Here is a 23,749-nt window from a genome sequence, read left to right as displayed (position 1 = left end):
GATTCTGCTTCGACAGCTATGGAGCAACGGGCGATACAACACGGTCTGACCGAACATGCGCTATTGGTTTGACAATACTGTTAAGCGAGGTTTGCATTCCCCACGCATGTTCCCCACCCACCCTGATCACATCTTTTCAGTCCTCAAATGTGTCTTTATTGCAACCAATGACATCGAGGCGATGAAACACAAAATTCCCCTCTGCCTTCCATACAGTGACGCATGTATTGGGTGGATGGCGTGTGTTCTGGTAGGTTTCAGATTCCATGCGGGCGCAACTCTAGCGAGATCGCCTGGATGCACGCAGCGAACACTAAACTTGCATTGCCATGTCTCCAGTCGTTGAAGCAACCAGTCGAATCTGGAAAGTGGACGGCCGTAGTGGATAGTAATTTCACAGTTGGGAGAGGATATACAAGCTTGCGTAAAGATACATACCACACTTATCCGCTCATTTCCATAGCAGCTCCCTGCCACCCTGAAACGCATGAGCATCTCTGAGGACAACATATGGACTTCATACATATTGCGCATGATGTAGTCCACCACATCTACGAGCTAAGAAGTACCATGCATGCGGATGAATTTATCAGGGGTCGGCACGGAGATTTAGACTGTGAACGACGCTTCTCTTAATGACCGGGAAACCCGAACAATACTTACGAGCGGTATAACAGCACGTACATATTGCAGGGTGGAGGTGAAGGTGGCCAGTGCTCGTTATATTTATTTTCATTATAGCTTCGGTGTCAACGCTTTGATCATTCTTTCTTTGGTTTCACGAGCTCACTAGTACGTTACGGACTGAGAATGATAGATTGTTAGAAACTGTGGTCTTGCTTCGTCACCCTCCTTCTATTCCGAATCCGTAAATCCACAGTCGAGTGTACCCAGAACAACTTAGTGTTTATCCCAACACATTCCTCAATTCATCCACATCTCATGTCAACAAATATACCTCGGATTCAAGATGACACAGATACCACCTATACCCCTTTCCCCGGTTCTATCACGACTGCCACCTTTACATCCCAAATCTCCATTCGATTATAACCTAGCATTTGGAAGTATCGCTTTGATCATCCTAACTTTATCTGCCCCTCACACAGGAGGATGGAAGTTATTCAGAGCTGGAATAGCAGCGCCTATATCTATAAGCGTCTTTGGATATATCATACTATGCGCTGAGGATGTTTACGATATCAATCATTGGGGTGTAGCTATATTGATGTCGACATTCATGATGCGCATATCAGAATTTTTTATCTTTTTCCCTCCCGAAGAAAATTGTCATAGACTCGTCCCAAAATCAAGACTTCATCCCACTTCGACTTCACATCTCGAGACTACTGCTACCACCACTACAGCACCCAGACAGGATGAAAAAGAAGAACAAGAAGAACAAGAAGTTTTGACACCTGAACCTGTACCTCAACCATTTACTTTATCTAAGCTATACTGGGCAACAAGTTTATGGTTCTCTTATAGAGGAGTCGGTTGGAATACAGTTTGTCCATTAGGTGGCTCATCGCGTCGACATCCGTATTTACGAAAATCAACAAGGAAATCATTCATAAAACATAACATCAAGATATACATATTATATTACCTAATTGATGATTTCTTTCGTGCAATTCGAAATATCTATTCGGCACCTTTTTTCTCTGGTTTACCTGGATCACCAACATATGATAGTTTAACACAGATTGAACGAGCTATAAATTCTACTGCTGTAGTAGTGAAAGTTTGGTTCGTATTGGTCAACAGTCATATACTCTGGGGAATGACATGCGTGATCGTAGGTGGGATTCTTGGTTGGGAAGGTGAAATGTTTACGCCTTGGGGATGGCCACCTTTATTTGGTGATCTACATGAGCTATGGAGATATCCAGGATTATCAACCATGTGGTCTAGAGTGAATATCTCTTCTCCTTCCAAGAGACATAGTAAATGGCTGATTCAGAATACGTTTGTTGGATAGACATGGCAAGGATATAACCGAAGATGGCTATACGTTCTTGGCTGGATAGGTATTGGCGAGAACGTATTAGGTTTAACACACACTGGAATATCAGCTCATCCTACAGTACCTATCACCACGACATCCACCTCTTCTTCTTCTGCAAACTCATTACATACATCAGGACAAACATCACCTTCTCATCCTATACCAACTTCTTCACCTAGATTACCTACACGTCGAATGTCATCAAAACTAATGATTCAAAATCTGATTAAATCACTTATAACTTTTTTATTATCTGGTTTAAATCATGATGTTGGAAGTTTAGCTTTGATTCTTAAAAATCATCCTAAAAACCAAGCGGTATATCTATCTGATGTAATGAGATTAACACCTTTTTTCGTCCTTCAACCATTCGCTCTGGCTGTAGAAGCTTTATTCAAGACTTTGTGGAGAAGGTTAAAATCTAAATCATATATGAAAGGTCAAGAACCGACATGGCTGACCTTCATGGAGAGGATAATAGGCTTTATTTGGACTTGGGTATGGCTAGGCTATACGGCTCGATATTTCGTTGAAGGTATGGCTCAATTAGGAGTTTATAGAAGGGATGGTGTGGATAGGGAAATGTTTTTGAGCGTATGGGGCGGTTTGATTTGGGGTAAATGGTGGATCTGAATTATTTCAAAAGTATCGTAGCGATATCTGCATACATATATACACCTTCTCGTCTTGATAATAAATCTGTTCATATAGATTTGCTCTTCCTCCAATGCATAATGATCAGCTTTCATTATAGTCCGATGAGGAAATCAGTCACCATAGACACAGCAAGTGAATCAATCCGCCTCAAACGGATAATTCCGAAGAAATTCCCGATCTTATGTTACACGATATATATAACGAGATTTCATTGCACTTTTGTCTTTGTTGAGATTTTGGACTTTTTGCAACTACTACTATAGCAAACAGCAGTTTGCATCTCATAAAAGTACCGATCAACCCTGTCAATTCGACCTACTGGACAACAGTGAATCCGGTGACTCTGTTGGTATCTGGTCAGATCGAGTCACATACATCACAAATAAACAGGAATAGAAAAAGAAAGAAAAAAAGTGAAAAATGGCATTTGCATCTTCATCATCCTCGGTCATGCGATCAACCAGACAGTTGGTCAATCCTCTGTTATCCGGTAGAGTGACCGGATCTTCTAGAGCGAAGAGAACGCTTTTCGATGGTGAGTAAAGCTTGGTTTGTATACGACTTGAGTCACATAAGAAGGTATGATCGCTGACTGCAAATCATCTCTATTAGTCAAAAGACAATATTCAGCAGTAGCTACAGCAGAAATACCATCTTCCTCGTCATCATCATCTTCTTCTTCTTCTTCTTCTTCATCGTCAACACCTTACTCCATAAACTCGAGATCGAATTCATTCCCTCGTCAACCAAGATCAAATTATAATCGACCAATAAACTCTGATTACAATTCGAAACCGGAAAGATCTATAACACCACAAGAAGCCCAAAGTTTTCTAACATCCATTTTGAATTTACCTTTAACAAATCAATTATCACCTGAATTATCCTTAAAAATCCTTACACATAAATCATATCGTTATTCCCATCCCATACGTCACCTATCATCGTCCTCTATCACGGAAAACGTAGGGGAAGAAGTGAACAATCAATCAATCGGATCTGAACCACATAACTCAAGATTGTCATTCATTGGTAGAAGAGCATTATCAATGTATTGGAATATATTCATACATGATGCATATAAAGGAAAAGCTCTTTCAATAGATGGGAACGATTTCTTGGGTGGAAAATCATTAAGTGATAAAATAGATAACTTGAGAGATGCTAGAAATTTAGGTAGAACGGTTGCTCCAGTTTGGAAACTTGGTCAAGTAACTAGATGGGATAAGAATCAGGTGAGTCAACGTTCTTGGTTTGGACATGGACGTGAACATGAGTTTAGAATTGGCTTGAATGGGGTTGGTGGGATCGGTTGATTGACGGATTCATCTATTTTTGTGATCGATCGTTCGCACGAAATTAAATCGCAATTCACATCTCGTTTTTATTTGTCCCACCATTTTCCCTCGTCTATCGAGATACTGTCTCCTTATTGCCTTTATTCCTGACTAAGCTGACAATGTCCCTTTACACTCAATAGACATCACGTGAATCAGGCGATGCCAAGATATTAGGAATGACAGTAGAATCTATACTAGGAGGAATATTCACTCAATATGGTTCACCAGCAGCACATCGTTTATTCCATTTAAACATCTTACCTCAATTCATACCTCAATTGAAAGATCCAAAGCTCGTTGAAAGAGTTTTGAACCTGAGAGATGAATTAGAGAAAACAGGTAGTGGTAACGGTAACGGTAATGGCAATGGCAATGGTATTTTGAGAATATAAATAAACATATACACAAATATCATCGTTATTACTTCACTACAATAGCATGCATACTCACCCACATTTTGCATTGAAACTTGAGAAGAAACTTGAGACATTCCTTTGTCTTTCATGGATGGCAGGCTGCATGATATGTTACGTGATTCTTGTCTATCAATTTTAACTTTAATAGGCGACTGTTGACGTTGATATGCAGAGAGATTGGGTAGTGATGTACTGCCGTGTCATTAGTATTACATTAAGTGGTCGTTGATTGTATCAGACAATCACACAACAGGTGTCATTGGTTTCTATAATACATTCTACATGTCAGGTCACGATCGAGTGAATGTTGGATACCTGAGTACTGACTTCACACTTAAGCAGTGTACGAGCCGTAAAATTGTGCGAATCCAGAATCCTGAATCCAGAACCGAGAACCGATAAACCAGAGTCTACAAACATTGAGATCAGAAACGATGCGTTGCATATATATATACCATGCACTAAAAAAGAGAAATCCAACTAAATGATCGATCGTCCCATCCCGTCCCGTCTAAAAACAACACTTTTATAGTCTTTACTCGTACTCTTACTTTTGAAATCAGGCGAATTGTTATCTAACCAATGACGATCTTTTCTTCGTCATCGTTGAATTGATATTCTGGAATTTCGAGGTTCAAAGGAGCTGGACCACGTCTAATTCTACCTGAGATATCGTAATGGGATCCGTGACAAGGACAGAACCATCCTCCGTAATCACCAGCTTCTCCGATGGGTACACAACCTAAATGAGTACATACACCCAACATGACGAGCCTGTTTTTGAGTATCACATCAGTATGTGTATTCACTGATAAAAGCCAAAGTGACATGGATAATGACGAAGGAATAATGAATTTGCGAAAGATGGAAGATAATATTTTGACGGGGGACAAGACGAATGGCTTTCCACGTGCGTAATGGAGCCGAACTCACCACTCTGGTCTTTGCACTCGGTCAGAATCGTTCTCGGGATCTCTCAAATGCTTGACGTCAACTTTGTTGGCTTCATCAATCTCATCAGCAGTTCGATGTCGGATGAAGACTGGCTTTCCTCTCCATTTTACGATCAAGTTTTTACCTAATTGGATAAACAAGTCGTGTCAGCTTGCTTTTCTCTTGCGATGCAGGTTGATATCCCAATAAACCTATCGCCTTCTTCCACTACATGTAAAACAGAATGACTTTATCTCATCGATCCGATCGGAAACCCTTCATACCACTTCTTCACCCATTTACAATCTCCATTCTTCATCTTCATTGTCAAGGTCAAGAAGAACCAAAACTCACCCTCTGGAATAGCACCCATCTCAACTTCGATTTTAGCCAAAGCCAAAACATCCGCCGAAGCAGCCATGTTTGATAGAATATCAGACACGGTAGATTTGATACCTGATGCACCTAAAACACCTAAACCTCCAACCATGAAATAAGAGATCGTCCTGTTCAATCCTGGGTTCTTGGCTTTGTAAGGTGAGAAATCTGGGACACCAGTTGCGGGAGTTCTTCGTACACCTGTGGCGCCGACCATTGGATGGTGAGTATCAGCTGATACGGGTGTAGAAGTTGAGATGAATCGTTGTTGAAATGATGATGATGTAGGAAGGGCTAACATATAAACATATTCAATCAGCATTGTTCTTGACAAGTTTCCTTTCTGTTATTGAAAAATATTCGATCGAATCTCTTTTTGTGCATCTATCTTAGTTAATGTGTTGATCTTTCTCCACATATTGGTCGATCCTTATTGATATCTGACAATTTCGAGTTTGATATGCTGATTTATATGAACTCACCATTGGTCTTTCCCAAATGTCCTCTAACGCCAGATTTGAAAGCCCAAGATTTAGGTACATCAGATCTGGCACCTGTTGCACCATGGTGATCACCTCCTGCCAAACCAGTGGGGATGGCGTGGTTTAATTTGGTCGCAAGAGGAACACCCGAAGCGAGAGTTCTTGTGGTCGGAAGTAGGTTGACCCTGCTGAGTGATGATGCCATTTTGTTATCGATGACAAGGACGATTTTTTGTAGGATAGAGAGAGTGAGAGACAGGGGTTTTATGTAGTGTATCCGTTCTTTAATGACTTTGTTGCCATTCGCTGTTTCCATGGATTTGGGATTGCAAAAGGGGGAGTTGAGATTTGAGGTTTTGTATGAAATCGGAGCTTCGTTGATTCGTCGGTTGATTCCACTCACCACTACTCACCATACACTACACCACACACCCATTCTGCATTTAATTCCGAAAACTTCCGAGCGGATATATCCAATGTGGCACTTTTGTTTATAAGGCATGGCAAACACGCGTGTGTGGGAATTGAGATTTCAAAGTCGCGTCTCAATTTCATTCATGGGAATAATGTTCAACAGCAACAAAAACAACAACAACCGAACTACGAAAGCGAGAAAGGCAGGTCGAACAGTGATCTCCAATAATATAACACAACATATTACCATACAACGGTCACTGTCATCAACCTCCAACACAGGGCTCACCATCGAGAATCACCCCTCAAGATGCCTCCACCTCATCCTCTACGACGAATATCAACAGGTTCACTCACCTCGTTAGCTAGATCGACAGATCGAAATACCTCATCTTCGTCAGGGCTGGATCACCTGACAGGAGCGATGGTGGATCTTTCAGATGAAGTGGCTACTTTGTCTTCGAATATACAACGGATGACAGCATTACACAATGCATTGGGAACATTCAACGAAGCTTTTGCTGGATATCTGTACGCCTTGAAGATGAACGCTTTCTGTGTAGAATGGCCTCAGGTGAGTGTGATGTGGCTCATGAGCTATCTTGATATCCTCACGATCGCACTTTCGGCCTTGTATTCACTGCTGACAGGCTGGATGATGATGATAGGCACCCAACGAACAAAGTTTCTCCAGGATCGAATCACTAGATGGTGAATCCATAACAACCTATATCTCAGTTCACTAAAAGATCTTAGGTAAAGAGACGAGGTTCAGTACTGACTCAACGCCTGATCATTAGTTCAAGAACCTTCATTAACCCAACCATCATCTTTGATGGTTCCTCCCACGCCCGTCTCTGCTCCTTCTCGAACATCATCCTCTGCTCTCAATCCAGCAGATATGACTTACGCCACCGCATATTCAACGTCAATGGATGATGATCATCCTCCTGCTGCTACTGCTGGTGGTAACAGACCCAAAGCTGGACCCGTCCCAGGAGTCAGAAAACCCTCAGGAGGTCTGATAGCTAAGAAAGGAAACACCGTGGCTGCCGCGAAGAAGAAGAGGGAGGCAAGTGATTAAGGCATAATCGTCGTATGGCCATTTTGAGCTGACAGCTTTTATTTTTATATAGTTGGAGATATCATCTATAATAGATAGCTTACCCTTGGAATACAGAGGTGGTGAACCCGTAGGTCGTGTTTTCGCATATTAATATTGACGTAAACGTTATTGATGCCGTTATATGACTTTTTAGGCTGAAAGGATACGCATGGAAAAAGTTATTTCGAAATTGATGGATAATCCAGGAGGTATACCACGTAAGTGCATTTCACCGAGTCCAGTTCTACTCTCTGTTTTCAAGTTCAGGAGGAAAGCTTATTGAGCGATATTAATTGATAGTCAAAGAAATGGTTTTCCCACCTGATTTACCTCAAGCAAAGGTCAACAAATGCCTGATAACGTTGGTTTCTAAGAAAATGGTCGCTAAACCTACTGTCAATGTGAGCTATCCTCCTTTTCCCCAATCAGATACCTTTGAACTGAGGAGAAACAAGAGCTAATAAATGATATCCATGATTTAGAAAGTAACAATGTACAAATGGGTCGGAGCGTAGATATATGATATATCTGGTCATAGGTATTCTCTCATCCCATTTGACGCCCTCCTGTTAAAGTTGGCAAGGATTCAAGAGAGACACATGTTGGCGTTCTAGATGTACGAAATGTGATTCAGCCTCAAACAACAGGATTTTCGTGTAGTTTTAGCAGAACTGATGGTATGAAGTTGTGGAAGGGTTTGAGCAATTGATAGGGCATCCATTTAAGATGATTGGGTAATTGGGTATTGACGGACATAGAGGCATACCTTTATATGCTATAGATTATTCTACACAACAGAATACTAGCTAACGAGCTGTTTGGAAATGATCTGAACCTCTACTCGTACTCATCCCTTTTACAACTATTAACATGTTTCGGTTTATCGTTGCTTGTCAAAAATCCCAAAGGTGACAATCATCAAGATCGATTGGCGCCATGCTACTTGACTAACGGGAGTTCTTGTCAGATATCGTCAGGGACAAAGGAGCTCGCTTGAATCATAGTTCAATCTCAGATTTTCATGGGCCATGATGATACCTTTGGATTGATCATCCCGGATGAAACGAGGCTCATACTTTCTCACAGGAATATCTATGATTGAAGTCGGGCATCATCAAGGGGGATAGATAATCGATAATTCCATCTGAACTCCTAACTTTGATTCACAGGACCTTCTTTACGATCAATCATGAACGTTATTGATGTTCTAGACTACTCTTCACAGTGCGATCGAAATCTAATGGACCCAACCTACCGAACAGGAGTGATATTGCGAATTGATATAAGGTATTGGTCGATTCCAATAATTGATAAAATCAACTACATAGCCTATCGATATTCCCTTTCATCCATTACAATTACAATTTATCCTTGAGTTTCCCACATACAGTCATTGATCATTCCTTGATCGACTGATAGATCATCTTTCATCTTTCATCTTTCATCTTCGCATTGCAAACTTCCATTCATTCATTCACTTTTTGACCTACAGTACAACGTAAATTCCTCACATATCGAAATCACTTTTGCTCTCACCACTTCAACCAAGATCATCAAGAAACGAGTTCTCTCGGCTCTTTCACTGCTTTATTATTACAGGCAAAAGTGAATATCAACGCTTACTACGTTCCCTAAACGCTCTCCACATCCATAACATCTACCTCCCTCTCGATCGTTTGCGCGATATCAGTACTCAGTATTTTCATGACTGGTTCTTGAATTTAGTGGGATTTTGATATCACGGACTATTTCTTTGTAGTTTTCCATCATTTTTTGTGTCGATACGATGCGTTATTCCACCTTATTGACTGTCTTCTCATTACTTCCCTTGCTCATAACCATATCTGCTCGTCCCCAATCGAATACTTATCGGAGAAGACATAATCATAATCAACACCGTGCTCGGAGAAGTAGATATGGATCTTCTCCTTTGTCTTCTTATTCTGCTTCAACAAAATCGATAAAGCAGGATGAATCAACCATTTCTCAAACAGCTTCAATTCTACCTTCATCAGCCTCCGCCTCAACCTCAAGGGCATCTTCAGTCTCAGTAACAAACTCAAATACAGTCAATGCTTCTAAATCAAATTCGTCAAACCAAGTAAAGAATGATAATGAAACTGAATCTATGAGTATCGGGTTATGGACACCACCATCTTCAACAGAAAGTGATTCCCAAGCTGGTACAGATACAGATGCTCAAGCAGGTGTGCAATCTGCTGCAGGATCTGGATGGGGAGGGGGTGGAGGGAAGAAAGGCGGTTGGGGAGGATGGGGTGGTGGTAAATATTCATCTGGGAATGATCAAGCTAATCAGCCGGATGTATCGGATATCAAAGGCGGAGGGATTTCTTACCCTTCAACTTCAGCTTCTCCTTCTGTAACTCAATATGGACCTGACGTATCTGACATCAAAGGTGGCGGTGGCTCTCCTTTGTCTTCCCTTCCTGGCTCGACTGCCGATGCCGCCATCCCCACTGTTCCTATTTCTATTCCTGCTTCTCCTCTCGCTTCTTCGGCGAATCCATCCGCATATGCTCCCACTAGCCCCACTGCTGTACCTGCTCCCTCGTCTCAATCATCGATAGATGAGATTCCAGATGCGAGTCTAGTCAAAGGAGGAGGTGGATATTCACCTTCTCAATCAAGTCAATATCAAGGTCCAACAGCATCAAATGTGGAATCAGCTGGAAGACCAACGATCTATTCGACAAATTACGTAGAAGTGACTACATGGTATACGCCTCCGGTTCAACAACCTTCTCAAGTCTCGTCTTATCAAACAGGAATATCAGGTGGAAAGACAGATCAAGGTGGTATACCAACTTCTCAATCGGTACCAGGATTACCCATTCAGGCGACAGCTACAGCTACCTACCCATCTGTTCAAGCTACGACCCCGGTTACTACATCAATGCAGCAACTGCCCACTCCAGTATATTCAGCAAATCCGACCGTGAATGCCACAACGCCATTCTCGTACTCTACTGAAGGAGGATATGCTTCATCTTCAATCAAAACTTCCAATGGACAAACTTATGGTGCATCAGAATGGCATTCATCATGGACTGATACATGGTCAAATCCACCTAGTACAACTTCCGAAGCTCCAGTTCCTACTACCGCTCCACAAAGTGATGATTCGAAGAAATTCGTTGATTGTCATAACCAGTGGAGACAACAATATGGTAAGTCCCAACTCTAGACACAAGGCCTTTTTTGAGGTGTTTCTCACATCTTGATACGTCAATGAAATTGAGAGGTTGACTCATATATTCACCGTTGTAGGCGCAGGAAACGTATCCTGGGGCGAGGATCTAGCTTCTTATGCAGGTCAACATGCTAGTGTCTGCGCTTCAATGACGCATACGTGAGTTTCCCCTTTACTCAAACGTACTATCTAGTGTGCTTCAACTAATTTCTCACGATTATCAACCCGATCAGAAATGGACCATACGGCGAAAACCTGTGAGTTTGGGGATACGACAGAATGCTTTGACATATATACTGATGTGTGCCGTTTGTGATCCGTAGAGCAGTAGGAACAGATGGTTTCATAGATATTCTGAGTGGTATTGGAATGTGGATGGATGAAGCTTGTGAGTGAAATGTTCTTGTGCTTTCATGATGATTGTCACAGAAGCACCGGCTGAATCATATACGACGAACAGCGCAATATGATCCTAGTAGTCCAACATATAGTCATTTCACTCAGGTAATTACCATTATGTTTTTGTACAAGTCGATTGGGGACTGACTGTGAATGAAATCCCACTAGGTCGTATGGAAAGAGACTAACACGATAGGGTGTGCCGCTATCAACTGTGGAGCCAATACAGGTTTAGCTGTGAGTCAGTCCACACATCATGGAGTGATCGACTTAGTGAGCTGACGTCTCGATTGTTGTCTCATAGGGCCAATTATACATCATGTGTGAGTCTATCTTCCAAAAGCCGTTACGACTTAGTATGCTAATCCATCAGCATATATGTAACAGGCGAATACCATCCCAGAGGGAACGTGATAGGTGCCTTCGCACAAAATGTTGGCGGCAAGAGGTAAACGCATGTTATAGAGATTAGGGCAGCAGGAGGGATGCTGAAATGAGATTGACGAATTACTGTCCATATGCCGGGAGTGACTACGTTTCCAACTAGACTCTTTACTCCATATATACATCAATATTTTTACATACATCAGTACTGATCATTTGGGACACTTTTCTTTTATTACACATATACAACTGCATGTAGATAATGTACGCTGAGCGTATGTACAACCAAAAAGCTCATTACATACCATAACCCACCAACACATGACAGCATCTGGATTTGTCGGTATGTACGTGGGTTCTTGCTTGTGCGCGCTGACATCGAACACTTGGATACCAGTTTTTGACCTTGACGATGGGTTGAGACTACTGATACGCTACATCCCAAACACCAAATCGGTTGCAATGGTCACGCACGGACCTATCTTCTTGTGAATAGGGGGTCATGAAACATCGTTCCACGCACTGTGCACCCGTACCTCGTACTTCATCGCCAAGGTGGATCGGATGGCGGTATCTATATTTTCATGGGCTAGTGTAAATAGGAAATATTTGGATGTTAATATGAAAATGATTAAATTCATTCCCCTTCGCGGGGTAAAAGGGGGAAAAAGTTTCATCCGGATCAAGTAATTGTTTTCTGAAACAAGGTGATTTGTAATTTTCGCAATGGTGGAATCTGGAGACTACGAGTATCCCCTTTACAAAGACGAAGAAGCAGATCTCGGGGCAACAGGCACAAGGAAAAAACAAAGTTCACATTTCGTGTCAACAAAAAAAAAAACAATTAAAACAATAAACTTTTCATATGAATTATGATCGTATAAGAATAACGTGACAGTTACCAACATATCTTCTCCTTGCCCCTTTCATGTCGTTTAGGTGATGAGATGAAACCTATCTACCAGTTCCTCCGTCGTGCCTCGATTAATGATTTCATACGAGGTCTAGACAAATGATGGTCGAGATTCCGATAGAATCCCGAGAGGGAGAAGGAGAAGGAGAAGAACGTTTCGATCGATTTTGATCGTTCTTTTTGTTCAGTAAATATTCAGTATATATGCACGATTTTCATTCCTGTCTTTCTTTGTCGGTCTATACATTCGTTTGATTCTTCATTCTTCTCTACCTAATATACGATTTTCGCCATCAACAGCAGATAGAGAACTAAGGGCTAGACGTCTGTATTTCTCGAACACGATCTTTCCCTCTCCTTCTTTCTTCCGATCTTTCTTGATCATTAGCAGACCTCGGAGTTCGCTGAACGGTTCGAAAAAGCACAATGCAGCTCGCCTCTATCTTTTTTCTGTCGCTCGCGTCTTTAGCACAAGCTGCACCTTATTGCGCACCTAATAACGTCACCACCACCACCACTACCGTCACCGTGACACAATGGTATACCCAACAGAACGCTATCCCAAGCTCAATTTCCAAGTCAGTTTCTAGCGCATCCACTTTGAAAACTAGTTCTGTCATTGCCACCCCATCAAAATCAGCTTCAAGCTCAATTTCAAGATCGATTTCTAGCTCAAGCTCGGTCTTGAAACCGATCTCAACTTCAGCTTCATCACTGGCCTCTTCTACTGTGAAATCAACCTCCGTGCTCTCGACTTCGGTGGCAAAATCTACTGTTGCCGTAGTTACTTCTGCTTCTACTGTAAAAGCTCAGTCGAGCCAAGTTTCATCGTCATCGAAGATCACCTCTGCTTCATCTAGTCAACCCGCCAAGCCATCTGCATCAAGCAGTACACCCTCTGACCCCAACGCTCAGAAATTGCTTCAGCTGCATAACGCATTCAGAGCTCAATATGGTACGTATTTCAAACACTGTTCTCACTCTTCGCATTGGTATTGGCTGATCCAGCGATTTTATAGGTGCTAATCCAGTAACTTGGAATCAGACACTCGCTGATTACGCTACAAGTCACGCTACAGCCTGTAAATTTGAACATACGTGAGTGACTATTTGAGTTTGAACACACGTTGTTCAATGGCTGACAGTCGTTCGGTTTCTATGGCAGTCATGGACCTTATGGAGAGAATCTGTAAGTTCCCCCTCATCTAGCTGAACGCCCACAATAATTGATCCGATGTACGATTTCTGTTATGCAGGGCCGCTGGTGCAGGAGGTGGTTATGACGTTACATCAGCTTTCAACGCTTGGGCAAACGAAGCTTGTAAGTTTTTCGCACACACATATGTGCAAGGTAATTCCTGGTCATCGAACTGACAAAATGGTAATATTGTAGCGGAATACAATCCTTCCAATCCTCAATACAGCCACTTCACTCAGGTCAGTTATATTATTCTGTGAAAGCCCATGTGCAAAGGATTGTCTAGCTGATTTGATAACTCACAGGTCGTATGGAAAGGTACCACCCAAATTGGATGTGCGATGGTTCAGTGTGCAGATGGGACTATCTTCAGCGGTATTGGTCAGGTGAGTAACAGCATATCATATAATATCTTTTGTTTACCTTCAGCTGACAATTATCTCTACTTCAAAGAACTCCCTTTACGTCATGTGTAAGCTACCTCGTTTTCTCCTTTGCATCTGATTCTTGTAGCTGATTCATCATCCGACTATACAGGCGAATATAACCCTCCTGGAAACGTTATTGGTCAATTCGCCCAAAACGTAGGCACGAAATCATCCTAGATTTCAGCTTGAAGCTGCCTGGTTTGGCAAACCTGAGTGCCAAAGCAGTACACGATTATTTCGAATCAAAAGTTTGTGACTGTCGAAGCGAATACGAAAACGATAATCGCTGAGCGATGCTTCGTGAATTTAAATTATATACACTACTACACACGGACAAATACTCGATATGTCGTATGCATATACACAATTATACATGACAATGTTGAACAGAATTGACATATCGAGCCACCCGCTGAGTTACCAATCACAAGGATCACGAACGAGATATCATTACAGTCAAGCTACGCCATATAACACGTTCTTACAGAACAGGTTCGCGCATCCAATCATCTGTTGACTCGTCTCAGTCGATCATTGCAGAAGATGTCTTTTGAAAAACTCAATTGCATCATTGTTGACTTTCTCAAAAGCTATCTTGGTAGCTTCATGATCTAGAGTAGGTCGGTTGGCGAATCCATGTACGGTATCTATAATTGATCAATTGTCATCATCAAGTATTTGGATATATTAGAAGCTCACCTTTATGTACGAAACATTCAAATTCCAATCCTTGATCTTTCACTTTTTTCCCCATTATTCTCTTCAAAATATCTACCTCGTTGGATTTGAAGAAGGTGTCATGATCAGGTATATTCCAGATAGTAGGTCGATTTATATGATTGTATAATCTGGGTTTGGGTTCTGGGTGACAAAGAACTGCGCATTGAATCACATTTGATGATGACGATAAGAGGTATTCGAGGATTGTTGCTCCCCTGCAATACCCAATTGACATTATCGTAGTGTAGCCTTCCGTAATGAGATTATCCACTGCCTACAAAGCACAGCAATTAATATGAGGTGTCTTATATTTGCATTTTTCCAAGTACACTGTACAGGATCATATACAGGAAGAAATAAGAACTAAATCCGTTCTTCTCCTAATTCATTTATTTGTTTGTTTGTTTGTTTACAGAGACTCAAGAAGAGACAATTAGGGAAACCAACTCACAGCTTGTGCTAATCTAATCTGATTGCCTTGGAAGAGAAATGTCGGTATCCATTTCCAAGCTTTAAATATGGTTTTTATCCATTCGATCAAACTGATATACCATGGTCGATTCGCGTATTCTTCAGGAAACGTTTTAGCCACTTGTGTGAAAGCTGAATTCGGAGGTGGGTTTGCTATTTGGGGCATAGCATGAGAAGAACATCATCAGTGTCCTGCCCGGAGATATCAACTTAAGGCTCAGTGAGGTACAGCGGGTGGATGCCATGTACCATGTACGAGGCGTGATGCGTGACGATGAGGAAAGAACTGTAAACAACCAGTCGGCTCACGGATATAGTCCGGTACGAAAACGTGACATTTCAATTCATCTGAAAATCCATCCGCTAAAATCTGACAATTTGGCTATGTACATTCACATTATTGATGAGTGTAAGAAAACGAAGATTTCAATGATGGCAGGGATATGGTAAGACAGACTTTAAATCTAAGAAGAAGGAAAGGAAACTCACGACTTGAAGACCAAAAATATCAGCAAAGATGACCAAAGCGACTTTCCCGTCTCCAATCATGCCGTCAGAGGAATTAACATGATATCCGCCTACTTTTTTCAAAGTGGAAGTATCATAATCTCCTCTGGGTACACCAGGCAGTATACCACCTTTGACGCAACATGGTGAGAATGATAAGAAGGACATGATGATCTGACTACCTTACGAGTTCGATGTGATGCATACTACGAGAATACAAAAGGTAAGAAAGAGAGATCTCTCGCTTTTATGTATGAAACATCTGGATTCAATGTATGGTCAACCAGCTTTCTGTGTGAGGATTGAAAGAAGGATAACTGTAGATTCTGTGCGAATTGTCTTGGCAATCAGACCTTATCTCCTTCTCTTATTCGCTTCCCGAACATGTTTCAATGGGAATCAGCTGATTCATCCAGGAACAAAGAAAGGGGATCGATTAGATTTTACCAAAAGGTATACGAGTACTGTACATGCACCGCACATGATGTACTATACAGCTTCACTTATTTGCGGGAAATATAGATTCATAGCAACACTTCATTGACTCCAATCAGCGTATTTGTCATTGTGAGCGTCCTCGCGTTGTGCCGTTTTTCCATTTACTCATCCATGTAGCTCTTGCTTCAACACCTGTTCATTCAAAAAGAAGCTTTCGGGTAAAGTCAATTGCTGAACTATTAGCCTTTTCAAAGGCCTTCTTAGTGGGTTCGTGATCCAGGGTAGGCCTGGTAGCGAATCCATGGAGTGTCTCTGTAAGCAAGCGCATCAGCTCGGTCCAGGTGTTTTTCTGGATATGATATCACAACTCGTCCGCCATCGTTGGGAAGAGAAAGCAGAATGAAACAACATACCTTTATATACATTACATTGGAATTCCACACCTTCTTTAGCCTCGAAGGTACTTTTCAGATGATCGATATCTTTTATACCGAACATTTGATCTTGATCTGCTAAATTCCATAGAGTTGGTTTTGTGATATTTGACCAAGTTGATTCTTCAGGTGTGGGATGACATATTACTCCACCCACCAAACATTCATTCTTAGAGTTGGAAAGTAAGTGTTGAACCATTGCTCCTCCTCTACAATATCCGACAATGACGATCTTCGTATATCCTTCTTGTACAATTTCATCCAATGACTAAAATACCCGATTGTAATATTAGTTGTACTGTCCACGGTGTACGATGACACATTGGGTAGACTGTAACAAGATGCGGTGTGGTCAACTTACAGCTTGAGCAAGTGGAAGTTGTTTCTTTGGTGAGAACATCGCCGGCAACCATCTCCAAGCCTTGAGTATGACTTGTCCAAACATGTAAATCGAAGTGAACATTGATCGTGAAGCGTATTGACCAGGATAAAGAGGAGCAACAGAATCGAACAGGTCCACAGAAGGAGGGTCGACTAAGCGCAATTGAGAAAGCAAATCAACGTTATAATCTCACATGGATATCTGACGATGAGATGCCGAAGCTAAATCATGAAAGGGGGTATAGAGGAAGACATCATGAAAGGGGGTATAGAGGAAGACACAGCAGTACAGTCACTCACCGATATATTCTGGTACAAATACATTTATACCCAATGCATCAGCGAAGGCATCAGCCATGATCTTCGGGTTTGGCTACGAGCCATTTTGTGCACGCAAAGTTAGCATCAAGTTCTACTAGATCTCGACAACAAGTTGATCACCTCATGAGATTCCCTGTATAGTGGTAGTCGATAAGATGGTACAGTATGACTCACCAGTGCCAAGCAGAAGAAATCGGTGTATAAGACCATAGCGACTTTGTCACTGACTACACTCTCATTTGATGGGGTGGTATGATACCTTCCGACTTGCCTTTCATCATCGGCAGGTCGGTATATACCTCGAGGTGTACCTGTAAGTCGACCACCAGTGAGACAACATGGTGAGAGTGGGATGAAGGTCATTGGAGATTGACAACCTGAGAAGATCAGTGAGGGAATGAGGGAGAAGTGATGTGATCTTGCATGGATTGATCTGCTTCCTTAAGTTCCATCGTCGACTGTATCACTCGATGAACCCGTTTTGATGGTCCACGGTCCAGTCAACTACAGTCAACTACAGTCAATCACTCACTATCAAGATCTGCTTAGTAGTTCGGGTGCCTCAAGCCGCAATCAAAAGGAGGTGTACACACTCTCTCACGGGGAACAGGAACAAAAGCGATCATTAGAAATTATTGTAAATGCTTTTTATTTCTGTAATGCATTAATTTGATGTTGTAATGCGACATTAGAAAGTGCTTCAAAAAGCGAAAGTCGGCAGTAGCCGATTCAAAGTGTACGTTGACTTCAACTTTCAAATTCAACCCCGAACTTTCGAAAATCTCGATGTCAACTCTTTCTGTTTATGACCTGCTTGAAGCCATTATTGTGTCAGCTCCTTGTTTTATCGTAACAGAAAGACTCGGACTCTCTGTTGTTAGCTCTTGACTCTTGCGCGTTCATGAAATATCAACTTCGCATCACATCTCACGAAATGATATCTCGTTCTTCATCCTCGCTCCGTCCACTGCTCAACAGCGTCCGATCTCCCGCTCGTCTGCGTCGATGTGGTCCATCTCGAGAAATCCCTGACTGGCACTCACGATCAACACAACAGCGAATACGTGGATTCCAAAATATCCTAGCGCCAAATCCAGACTCTACAGATACGCCGAATTTAGCTATCAATAAACTTACACCGAGGGGATTCATCTTATCTGATAATTTGGTTATCCCAGGAGGAGTCATATTCCATTCCGGACGTGCAATCTTATGGGATGTTGATCCCCCTGAAGCTGGTAAAGCCACTTTGGTCGATATGTGGAAAGGCTGGGAAGCAGAGAGGTTCAGAGCGTTGGAAGTATTGGTTCCGAGACCTGGTAAGTCTAATCACCAATGACATAGATGGGAATTGGGTCATACCATGTAACGGGAGCCTCCAGAACCTCCCGGGTGGGCGCAGACTATGGTTCAGGCTACTTGATACGATCCGACGAGACGAAGTGAGATCCTCACAAAGATCGATTGATGCTAACCCCTCTTATTGCTCATTTAGAAATACTACTATTTGGCACGGGACAAACAGCTATACCCGCTCCCAAATCAATACGCGATTACATATCTAGTTTGGGTATACAACTGGATGTCATGGACACGGTGAGTCAGATCGATTGTTCATGAAGGTGCTATGAAGGTTCTCGTTAAGAACACTCGCGCATAACGAAGATCAATAAATGCTAACCTAACCTGACTTCTTCCTGGTAGAGAAATGCAGCATCGACATATAACTTACTGGCGGAAGAAGGCAGGACAGTAGCTGCTGCTTTGTGTCCACTGAATCCTATCGATCCTACAACTGGTGAACCTAGATAAAGGCTGGAAGGGAAGAAACACAGTCAATAATCACTGAGAATCACGGACTTCAGGCGGTATCGATACTCGTGGAGGAAGAGTTCCGGATATTCATTATGTTTTCAATGAGGTAGACCTTTATGTGAGACCAAGCCATCAGCTGTCCCTCAGTATTGTGACAATGCCTTGCTTGTAGTATATGCCTTTTAAATGCATCAAAATAGCATAACATCTGCAATGTCTCTGTTTCTGTTGCTTCTCAACTCCATACATAATGATCGTTCTAGTCGTAAACTACATCCAGCACACGCAGAATTAGTTCCCCGCAACTCTTGAACCATTCCATCAACAGATGAGTGATTAAATGGAATGGACATACCATGTATCAAAGCATAACTTCCAATCCAAAACAGTAGAAAACCCAACAAATTCTCTTGTCCTATTCCAGTCAAAGCCCAATAACCTTTCAAAGCTTTCATTCCTACCGATTCAGACGCCACGGATAAGTTTGCTTGTGGTACATACCGTATCACATTCGAGTCACACTTGATTAAAAATAAGATTGATGCTGTGAATATTGATGAGATTATATAGAGTGAGAATCCGGATAAGTTGGTTAAACCCAATAAACCTGCTATGAGACCCGAGAAACATGCTGAATACTATGTTTTAAGAGGATGTAGGCAACGATTGTTAGTCATGAGGACAAGCTTTCGTAAAGGACGTTCGAGATATACGACTGGGAATTATGCGATCATGTATAAACATAGGAAAGTATACTTACCGTTCCTAATGAAGAAAGTACTCTAGTATTGTGCATGACAGAAGGCGGATGCAAAGGTGATGCATCTGGCGATAGATGTGCTGCCGTAGGTGGTGGTGCTGTGGGATTCATTCTCTTCGTATGAAGCTGATATTCAAAGGTCTGTCGTCGTATTGCATAGAAGAACTCGTTCAATAGTTCAAATGAGAGAACCAGTCTATCCTTTGTGCACTCACTTGTCTTCGTTATTCAGCGGAATCAAAATAAGCGTTCATAGTGTTGATTAGGAATTATTCCTAATTGATCGATATTGAGACTACGAAATGGGTTCTTCGGAAAAGTACCATTTTTTCTAATTAGATAGCCGCAGGATTAACCTTGTTTCTGTTATTTTAAACTATTCTCGGCTATCAGCATCACATCATCACCATCATCCTACGACCCACTCGTGCATTCCTATACATCTTTCATCGTGTTGTTTATCTTCTGATCATTTCTCCCTTTCGCAGTAAACCTCAACAGAACGTTTGATATAGATGGCATCAAAAGATATGAAAGATGTCACCAACAAACTACACACTCACACCTGGTGAATCATCAGGTACATCATCACCTTATACTCCACCGAACGATCCATCAAAAGCGGGTCCAAGTCAGAATCACCATCATCCTTATCTTCCATTCGGATACTCCCCATTACAACAACAACAACAACAACATCAACATACACGTCAAGATAGTCAAGAATACGCTTCTTCTTCAGCTGATAAGTCACAGCGATCAAGAGATGGTTGTCTGACTTGTAGAACAAGAAAAGTTAAATGTAATGAAGTTAGACCAATCTGCGATAAATGTAGAATTAAAGCTAGGGAGGTAAGCTATCGTTTAAATTTACCATTGCCTTCCAAGGAATCATTAACCTTGGGGAAAGACTGGATGTTGTATGGTGTCTGAATCATCATCTTTCCTTTGAGCTGATCTGGAGTTTTCATTCTACTCGTACAGTGCTTGTGGCCTTCGGGAGATGAAAGTGAAAGAAGACGGAACAAGAAACGTCGCATGACTTCAATCGAGAAAGATCAAGACCAAAAACCAAATCCAAATCAAAGTCAAAATCAAAGACGTTCATCTTCAAATAGTAAATTGTCAATGGTAGACATCAAACCTCAACTTTCCTCGCTTCAACCACGTAGTATCCTCAACCCCCCGGAAATCATTACCCCATCAAATATCGTGGCCAATGGTCCGAACATACCCATCACAACACTTCGACATCCGCCCTCCTCTTCCTCGTCATTGTCTCATATGAGAACCAGTAAGATACCTACAAGGAGGATGAGAGGTACAATACATGTTCCACCTGGATTCTTACCTGCACACGCACCGAACGGTAGAAGTAAAGAAAAGAATGATGAAGTAAAAGGCGATCTGGTAGATTGGTTAGTACCGGAAAAAGTCAGAGCGACAATGATGATGGATCCGTTAGTCCTCTCGCGTTCTCTCCTGCCTATATCGCTACCACTATACTACTGGGTCGAACCTTCTGAAGAAGAGTCTGAACTGATATACAGGATGTGGTAGATCATTTCTGGAACCATACTTTCCAACAGTGTAAGTTGGCCTTCTGATAACAATCATCTATCATCGAATTACGCTGATATCCCTCTCGATGTGTTTCATCGATAGTGACGAGCGTCTCGTGATTCGACACTATCTGTCTAAAACAGTACACATCATCATTGCTTTCGAATCGGATCATCATCCTTGGAATCCGTGGGTTAGAGTTCATGCTCCTCTAGCATTTAAGCACCTGCCAGGGTAAGTATCTATCATCTCCCAAAAAAAAAGCTTCTTCGGTTAATTGATGTCTGTATATTCTACAGATCCAACCCCGCCGCGGACGCTCTACGAGCAGCCATCCTAGCAGTTGGCGGAGTACATCTTACCTATTCGTCAGATCCAGCAGATCAAGCTGCAGCATGGCGAATAACTAAATCCGCCAAGAACAGGGTACTGAATCTCGTCCAGCAAACATTACAAGACAGCGACGGGAAACCTAAAGTGCTAGATAAAGAGAACACCGAATTGGTCCTCGCTGCTTTGCTGAGCTGCACCATTGCAAGTGTAAGTAAAATCAGGTCTTTTTCTTGAACGCCCAGCAGCAAGGAAAGACACAGGCTGACCTGACCTTACCTGGTCTATGATTCTCTAATAGTCGCTTGCAGCGGATGATTCATGGCATGATCTCTTATCATCCGTTCTATCACTGATCGACCAACTCGGCGGAGCTCAGAACATCCTTCGCGATGCTCCAAGAGATAAACTTTCACCATACAGATTCTTCATGGAACAACTAGCAATCAGGGATGTCTTTGGATGTATGACAACAGAATTAGCACCTAGTATTTTGCAAGATGCTTTCACACCTTGGTTCTTCGAAGCTGAAAGTTGGTCAAGGAGTGATCTGGAGTGGGAAAGTGTGGAAAGAATGTTCGGTGCGTATCCCCAAGGAATTCCCGGAATCGTGCTTGTCATACAAGCTGACCTGATATTCTAGGTATCTCAAGAGGAATGGTGGATATGATAGCTAGAGTGAGTAGTCTATCGTCATCGTTGTGGTTCATTATATAACGGAGTCGGGACTGACCGACAAACTCCATGTAGGCTTGTAACCTGATTGCTTCAGTACGAGCGATCAACCGACATCTCCCCGAAGATCCAAAAGCATATCTTGATCCTCCTCTCGTACCACTGAATAACACCGCGCAGACAATAATGGCCGAATTGAGGATATGGGATGACACCGAGAATTTCACTCCATTACATCCTCGAACGCAGTACGGCAATCATTCATATAGACATGCGATCAGAATTAGGATGTTAAGAAAGGTCTACAGTGTTCCGAGTGAAGATGAAAGAGTCGTCAAGTCTAGTCAAGCGATTATTGAATTGGCAGGGGAGATGTTAGCTCTTTATGGAAAGATAACATGGTGAGTTTACCTACCAGATGCAGTGCGGGATCGCCAGTTCAGTATGATTGCCTCTCAAGCCCTGTAAGAGATGACTTATGCTGAGACTTATTTCCGTTTCAGGCTTACTTGGCCAATCCTCATTGCTGGATTTGAGATCCCCCCTTCACATCCATCAAGGATAACAGCACTAGAAATGCTGGGAGCGTTTGGGTGAGTCAATCAGATACTGCTTCTTGGACCACCTCATGAAAGAAATCAATCAGCTAAGAAGCTACTCATGTCATAGCCCTTACGCATGTTTCGATAATCGTGCTGCTGCACGAATGTTGTCTGATTATTGGATGTGGCATGATATCAATGGTGATCATGCTTCGAGTTGGGAAGTAGCCAGAACGTTGAATCAACGACCTTTCTTAGATTAGTTGTCTCATCGATCCTGAAATTCAGTTGTATGTTTCCTCACGACAGAGGAGTTGTAGCATATTATATTATTCGCCTTCACTAGCTATCTTTGTAATTAGACAAGAAGTAAGAGGTTTGATGAATAGTATCTACACTGTTGCTGTTGTCGAATTTACGTAAAGCAAGCTGACAAATCGCGCTTTCCCACGGTGTTGTACGGCGTAGGGAGCTCCTTTTTACCCTGCCAAGCCCGTGCGCTGGGTGGGAGATTGCATGAATAGCA

At 42.1% G+C, this 23,749-nt stretch overlaps 11 protein-coding genes across 11 annotated transcripts; 7 read left to right on the top strand and 4 right to left on the bottom strand.

Annotated features, from left to right (window-relative positions):
• Positions 1-970: 970 nt before the first annotated feature.
• IL334_006558 (uncharacterized protein) lies at positions 971-2,641 on the top strand (the record flags this gene model as incomplete). The annotated part of the gene is made up of 2 exons (XM_062938258.1): positions 971-1,915; positions 1,982-2,641. The coding sequence occupies 2 exons, from the start codon at positions 971-973 to the stop codon at positions 2,639-2,641; spliced, it is 1,605 nt and encodes a 534-aa protein (XP_062794309.1).
• Positions 2,642-3,085: 444 nt separating this feature from the next.
• IL334_006557 (uncharacterized protein) lies at positions 3,086-4,397 on the top strand (the record flags this gene model as incomplete). The annotated part of the gene is made up of 3 exons (XM_062938257.1): positions 3,086-3,200; positions 3,278-3,900; positions 4,146-4,397. The coding sequence occupies 3 exons, from the start codon at positions 3,086-3,088 to the stop codon at positions 4,395-4,397; spliced, it is 990 nt and encodes a 329-aa protein (XP_062794308.1).
• A 599-nt stretch (positions 4,398-4,996) lies between these two features.
• On the bottom strand, positions 4,997-6,419 carry IL334_006556 (ubiquinol-cytochrome c reductase, iron-sulfur subunit; the record flags this gene model as incomplete). The annotated part of the gene is made up of 4 exons (XM_062938256.1): positions 4,997-5,195; positions 5,355-5,499; positions 5,709-6,026; positions 6,215-6,419. The coding sequence occupies 4 exons, from the start codon at positions 6,417-6,419 to the stop codon at positions 4,997-4,999; spliced, it is 867 nt and encodes a 288-aa protein (XP_062794307.1).
• A 519-nt stretch (positions 6,420-6,938) lies between these two features.
• On the top strand, positions 6,939-8,248 carry IL334_006555 (uncharacterized protein; the record flags this gene model as incomplete). Its single annotated transcript, XM_062938255.1, has 7 exons — positions 6,939-7,202; positions 7,297-7,339; positions 7,429-7,700; positions 7,765-7,821; positions 7,888-7,951; positions 8,034-8,134; positions 8,216-8,248. The coding sequence occupies 7 exons, from the start codon at positions 6,939-6,941 to the stop codon at positions 8,246-8,248; spliced, it is 834 nt and encodes a 277-aa protein (XP_062794306.1).
• A 1,271-nt stretch (positions 8,249-9,519) lies between these two features.
• Positions 9,520-11,795, top strand: IL334_006554 (uncharacterized protein; the record flags this gene model as incomplete). Its single annotated transcript, XM_062938254.1, has 9 exons — positions 9,520-10,015; positions 10,151-10,921; positions 11,022-11,103; positions 11,178-11,201; positions 11,268-11,332; positions 11,405-11,448; positions 11,512-11,580; positions 11,648-11,666; positions 11,731-11,795. 9 exons carry the CDS (start codon positions 9,520-9,522, stop codon positions 11,793-11,795), a joined length of 1,635 nt encoding a protein of 544 aa, XP_062794305.1.
• A 1,271-nt stretch (positions 11,796-13,066) lies between these two features.
• Positions 13,067-14,443, top strand: IL334_006553 (uncharacterized protein; the record flags this gene model as incomplete). The annotated part of the gene is made up of 8 exons (XM_062938253.1): positions 13,067-13,595; positions 13,660-13,738; positions 13,806-13,829; positions 13,897-13,961; positions 14,034-14,077; positions 14,144-14,224; positions 14,292-14,310; positions 14,376-14,443. 8 exons carry the CDS (start codon positions 13,067-13,069, stop codon positions 14,441-14,443), a joined length of 909 nt encoding a protein of 302 aa, XP_062794304.1.
• Positions 14,444-14,797: 354 nt separating this feature from the next.
• On the bottom strand, positions 14,798-16,132 carry IL334_006552 (uncharacterized protein; the record flags this gene model as incomplete). Its single annotated transcript, XM_062938252.1, has 5 exons — positions 14,798-14,913; positions 14,966-15,260; positions 15,438-15,610; positions 15,767-15,839; positions 15,947-16,132. The coding sequence occupies 5 exons, from the start codon at positions 16,130-16,132 to the stop codon at positions 14,798-14,800; spliced, it is 843 nt and encodes a 280-aa protein (XP_062794303.1).
• Positions 16,133-16,598: 466 nt separating this feature from the next.
• On the bottom strand, positions 16,599-17,901 carry IL334_006551 (uncharacterized protein; the record flags this gene model as incomplete). Its single annotated transcript, XM_062938251.1, has 5 exons — positions 16,599-16,714; positions 16,816-17,104; positions 17,198-17,370; positions 17,518-17,590; positions 17,713-17,901. 5 exons carry the CDS (start codon positions 17,899-17,901, stop codon positions 16,599-16,601), a joined length of 840 nt encoding a protein of 279 aa, XP_062794302.1.
• A 571-nt stretch (positions 17,902-18,472) lies between these two features.
• IL334_006550 (uncharacterized protein) lies at positions 18,473-19,350 on the top strand (the record flags this gene model as incomplete). The annotated part of the gene is made up of 3 exons (XM_062938250.1): positions 18,473-18,857; positions 19,034-19,134; positions 19,243-19,350. 3 exons carry the CDS (start codon positions 18,473-18,475, stop codon positions 19,348-19,350), a joined length of 594 nt encoding a protein of 197 aa, XP_062794301.1.
• Positions 19,351-19,612: 262 nt separating this feature from the next.
• IL334_006549 (uncharacterized protein) lies at positions 19,613-20,224 on the bottom strand (the record flags this gene model as incomplete). The annotated part of the gene is made up of 3 exons (XM_062938249.1): positions 19,613-19,623; positions 19,709-19,991; positions 20,114-20,224. 3 exons carry the CDS (start codon positions 20,222-20,224, stop codon positions 19,613-19,615), a joined length of 405 nt encoding a protein of 134 aa, XP_062794300.1.
• Positions 20,225-20,650: 426 nt separating this feature from the next.
• On the top strand, positions 20,651-23,486 carry IL334_006548 (uncharacterized protein; the record flags this gene model as incomplete). The annotated part of the gene is made up of 10 exons (XM_062938248.1): positions 20,651-20,965; positions 21,098-21,573; positions 21,674-21,703; positions 21,779-21,910; positions 21,976-22,216; positions 22,308-22,587; positions 22,650-22,684; positions 22,757-23,082; positions 23,185-23,274; positions 23,351-23,486. 10 exons carry the CDS (start codon positions 20,651-20,653, stop codon positions 23,484-23,486), a joined length of 2,061 nt encoding a protein of 686 aa, XP_062794299.1.
• Positions 23,487-23,749: the final 263 nt, after the last annotated feature.

Source organism: Kwoniella shivajii, chromosome 9, assembly GCF_035658355.1.
Source record: "Kwoniella shivajii chromosome 9, complete sequence".
Lineage (NCBI taxonomy): Eukaryota > Fungi > Basidiomycota > Tremellomycetes > Tremellales > Cryptococcaceae > Kwoniella > Kwoniella shivajii.
This window is presented reverse-complemented; position numbering and strand designations above follow the sequence as displayed.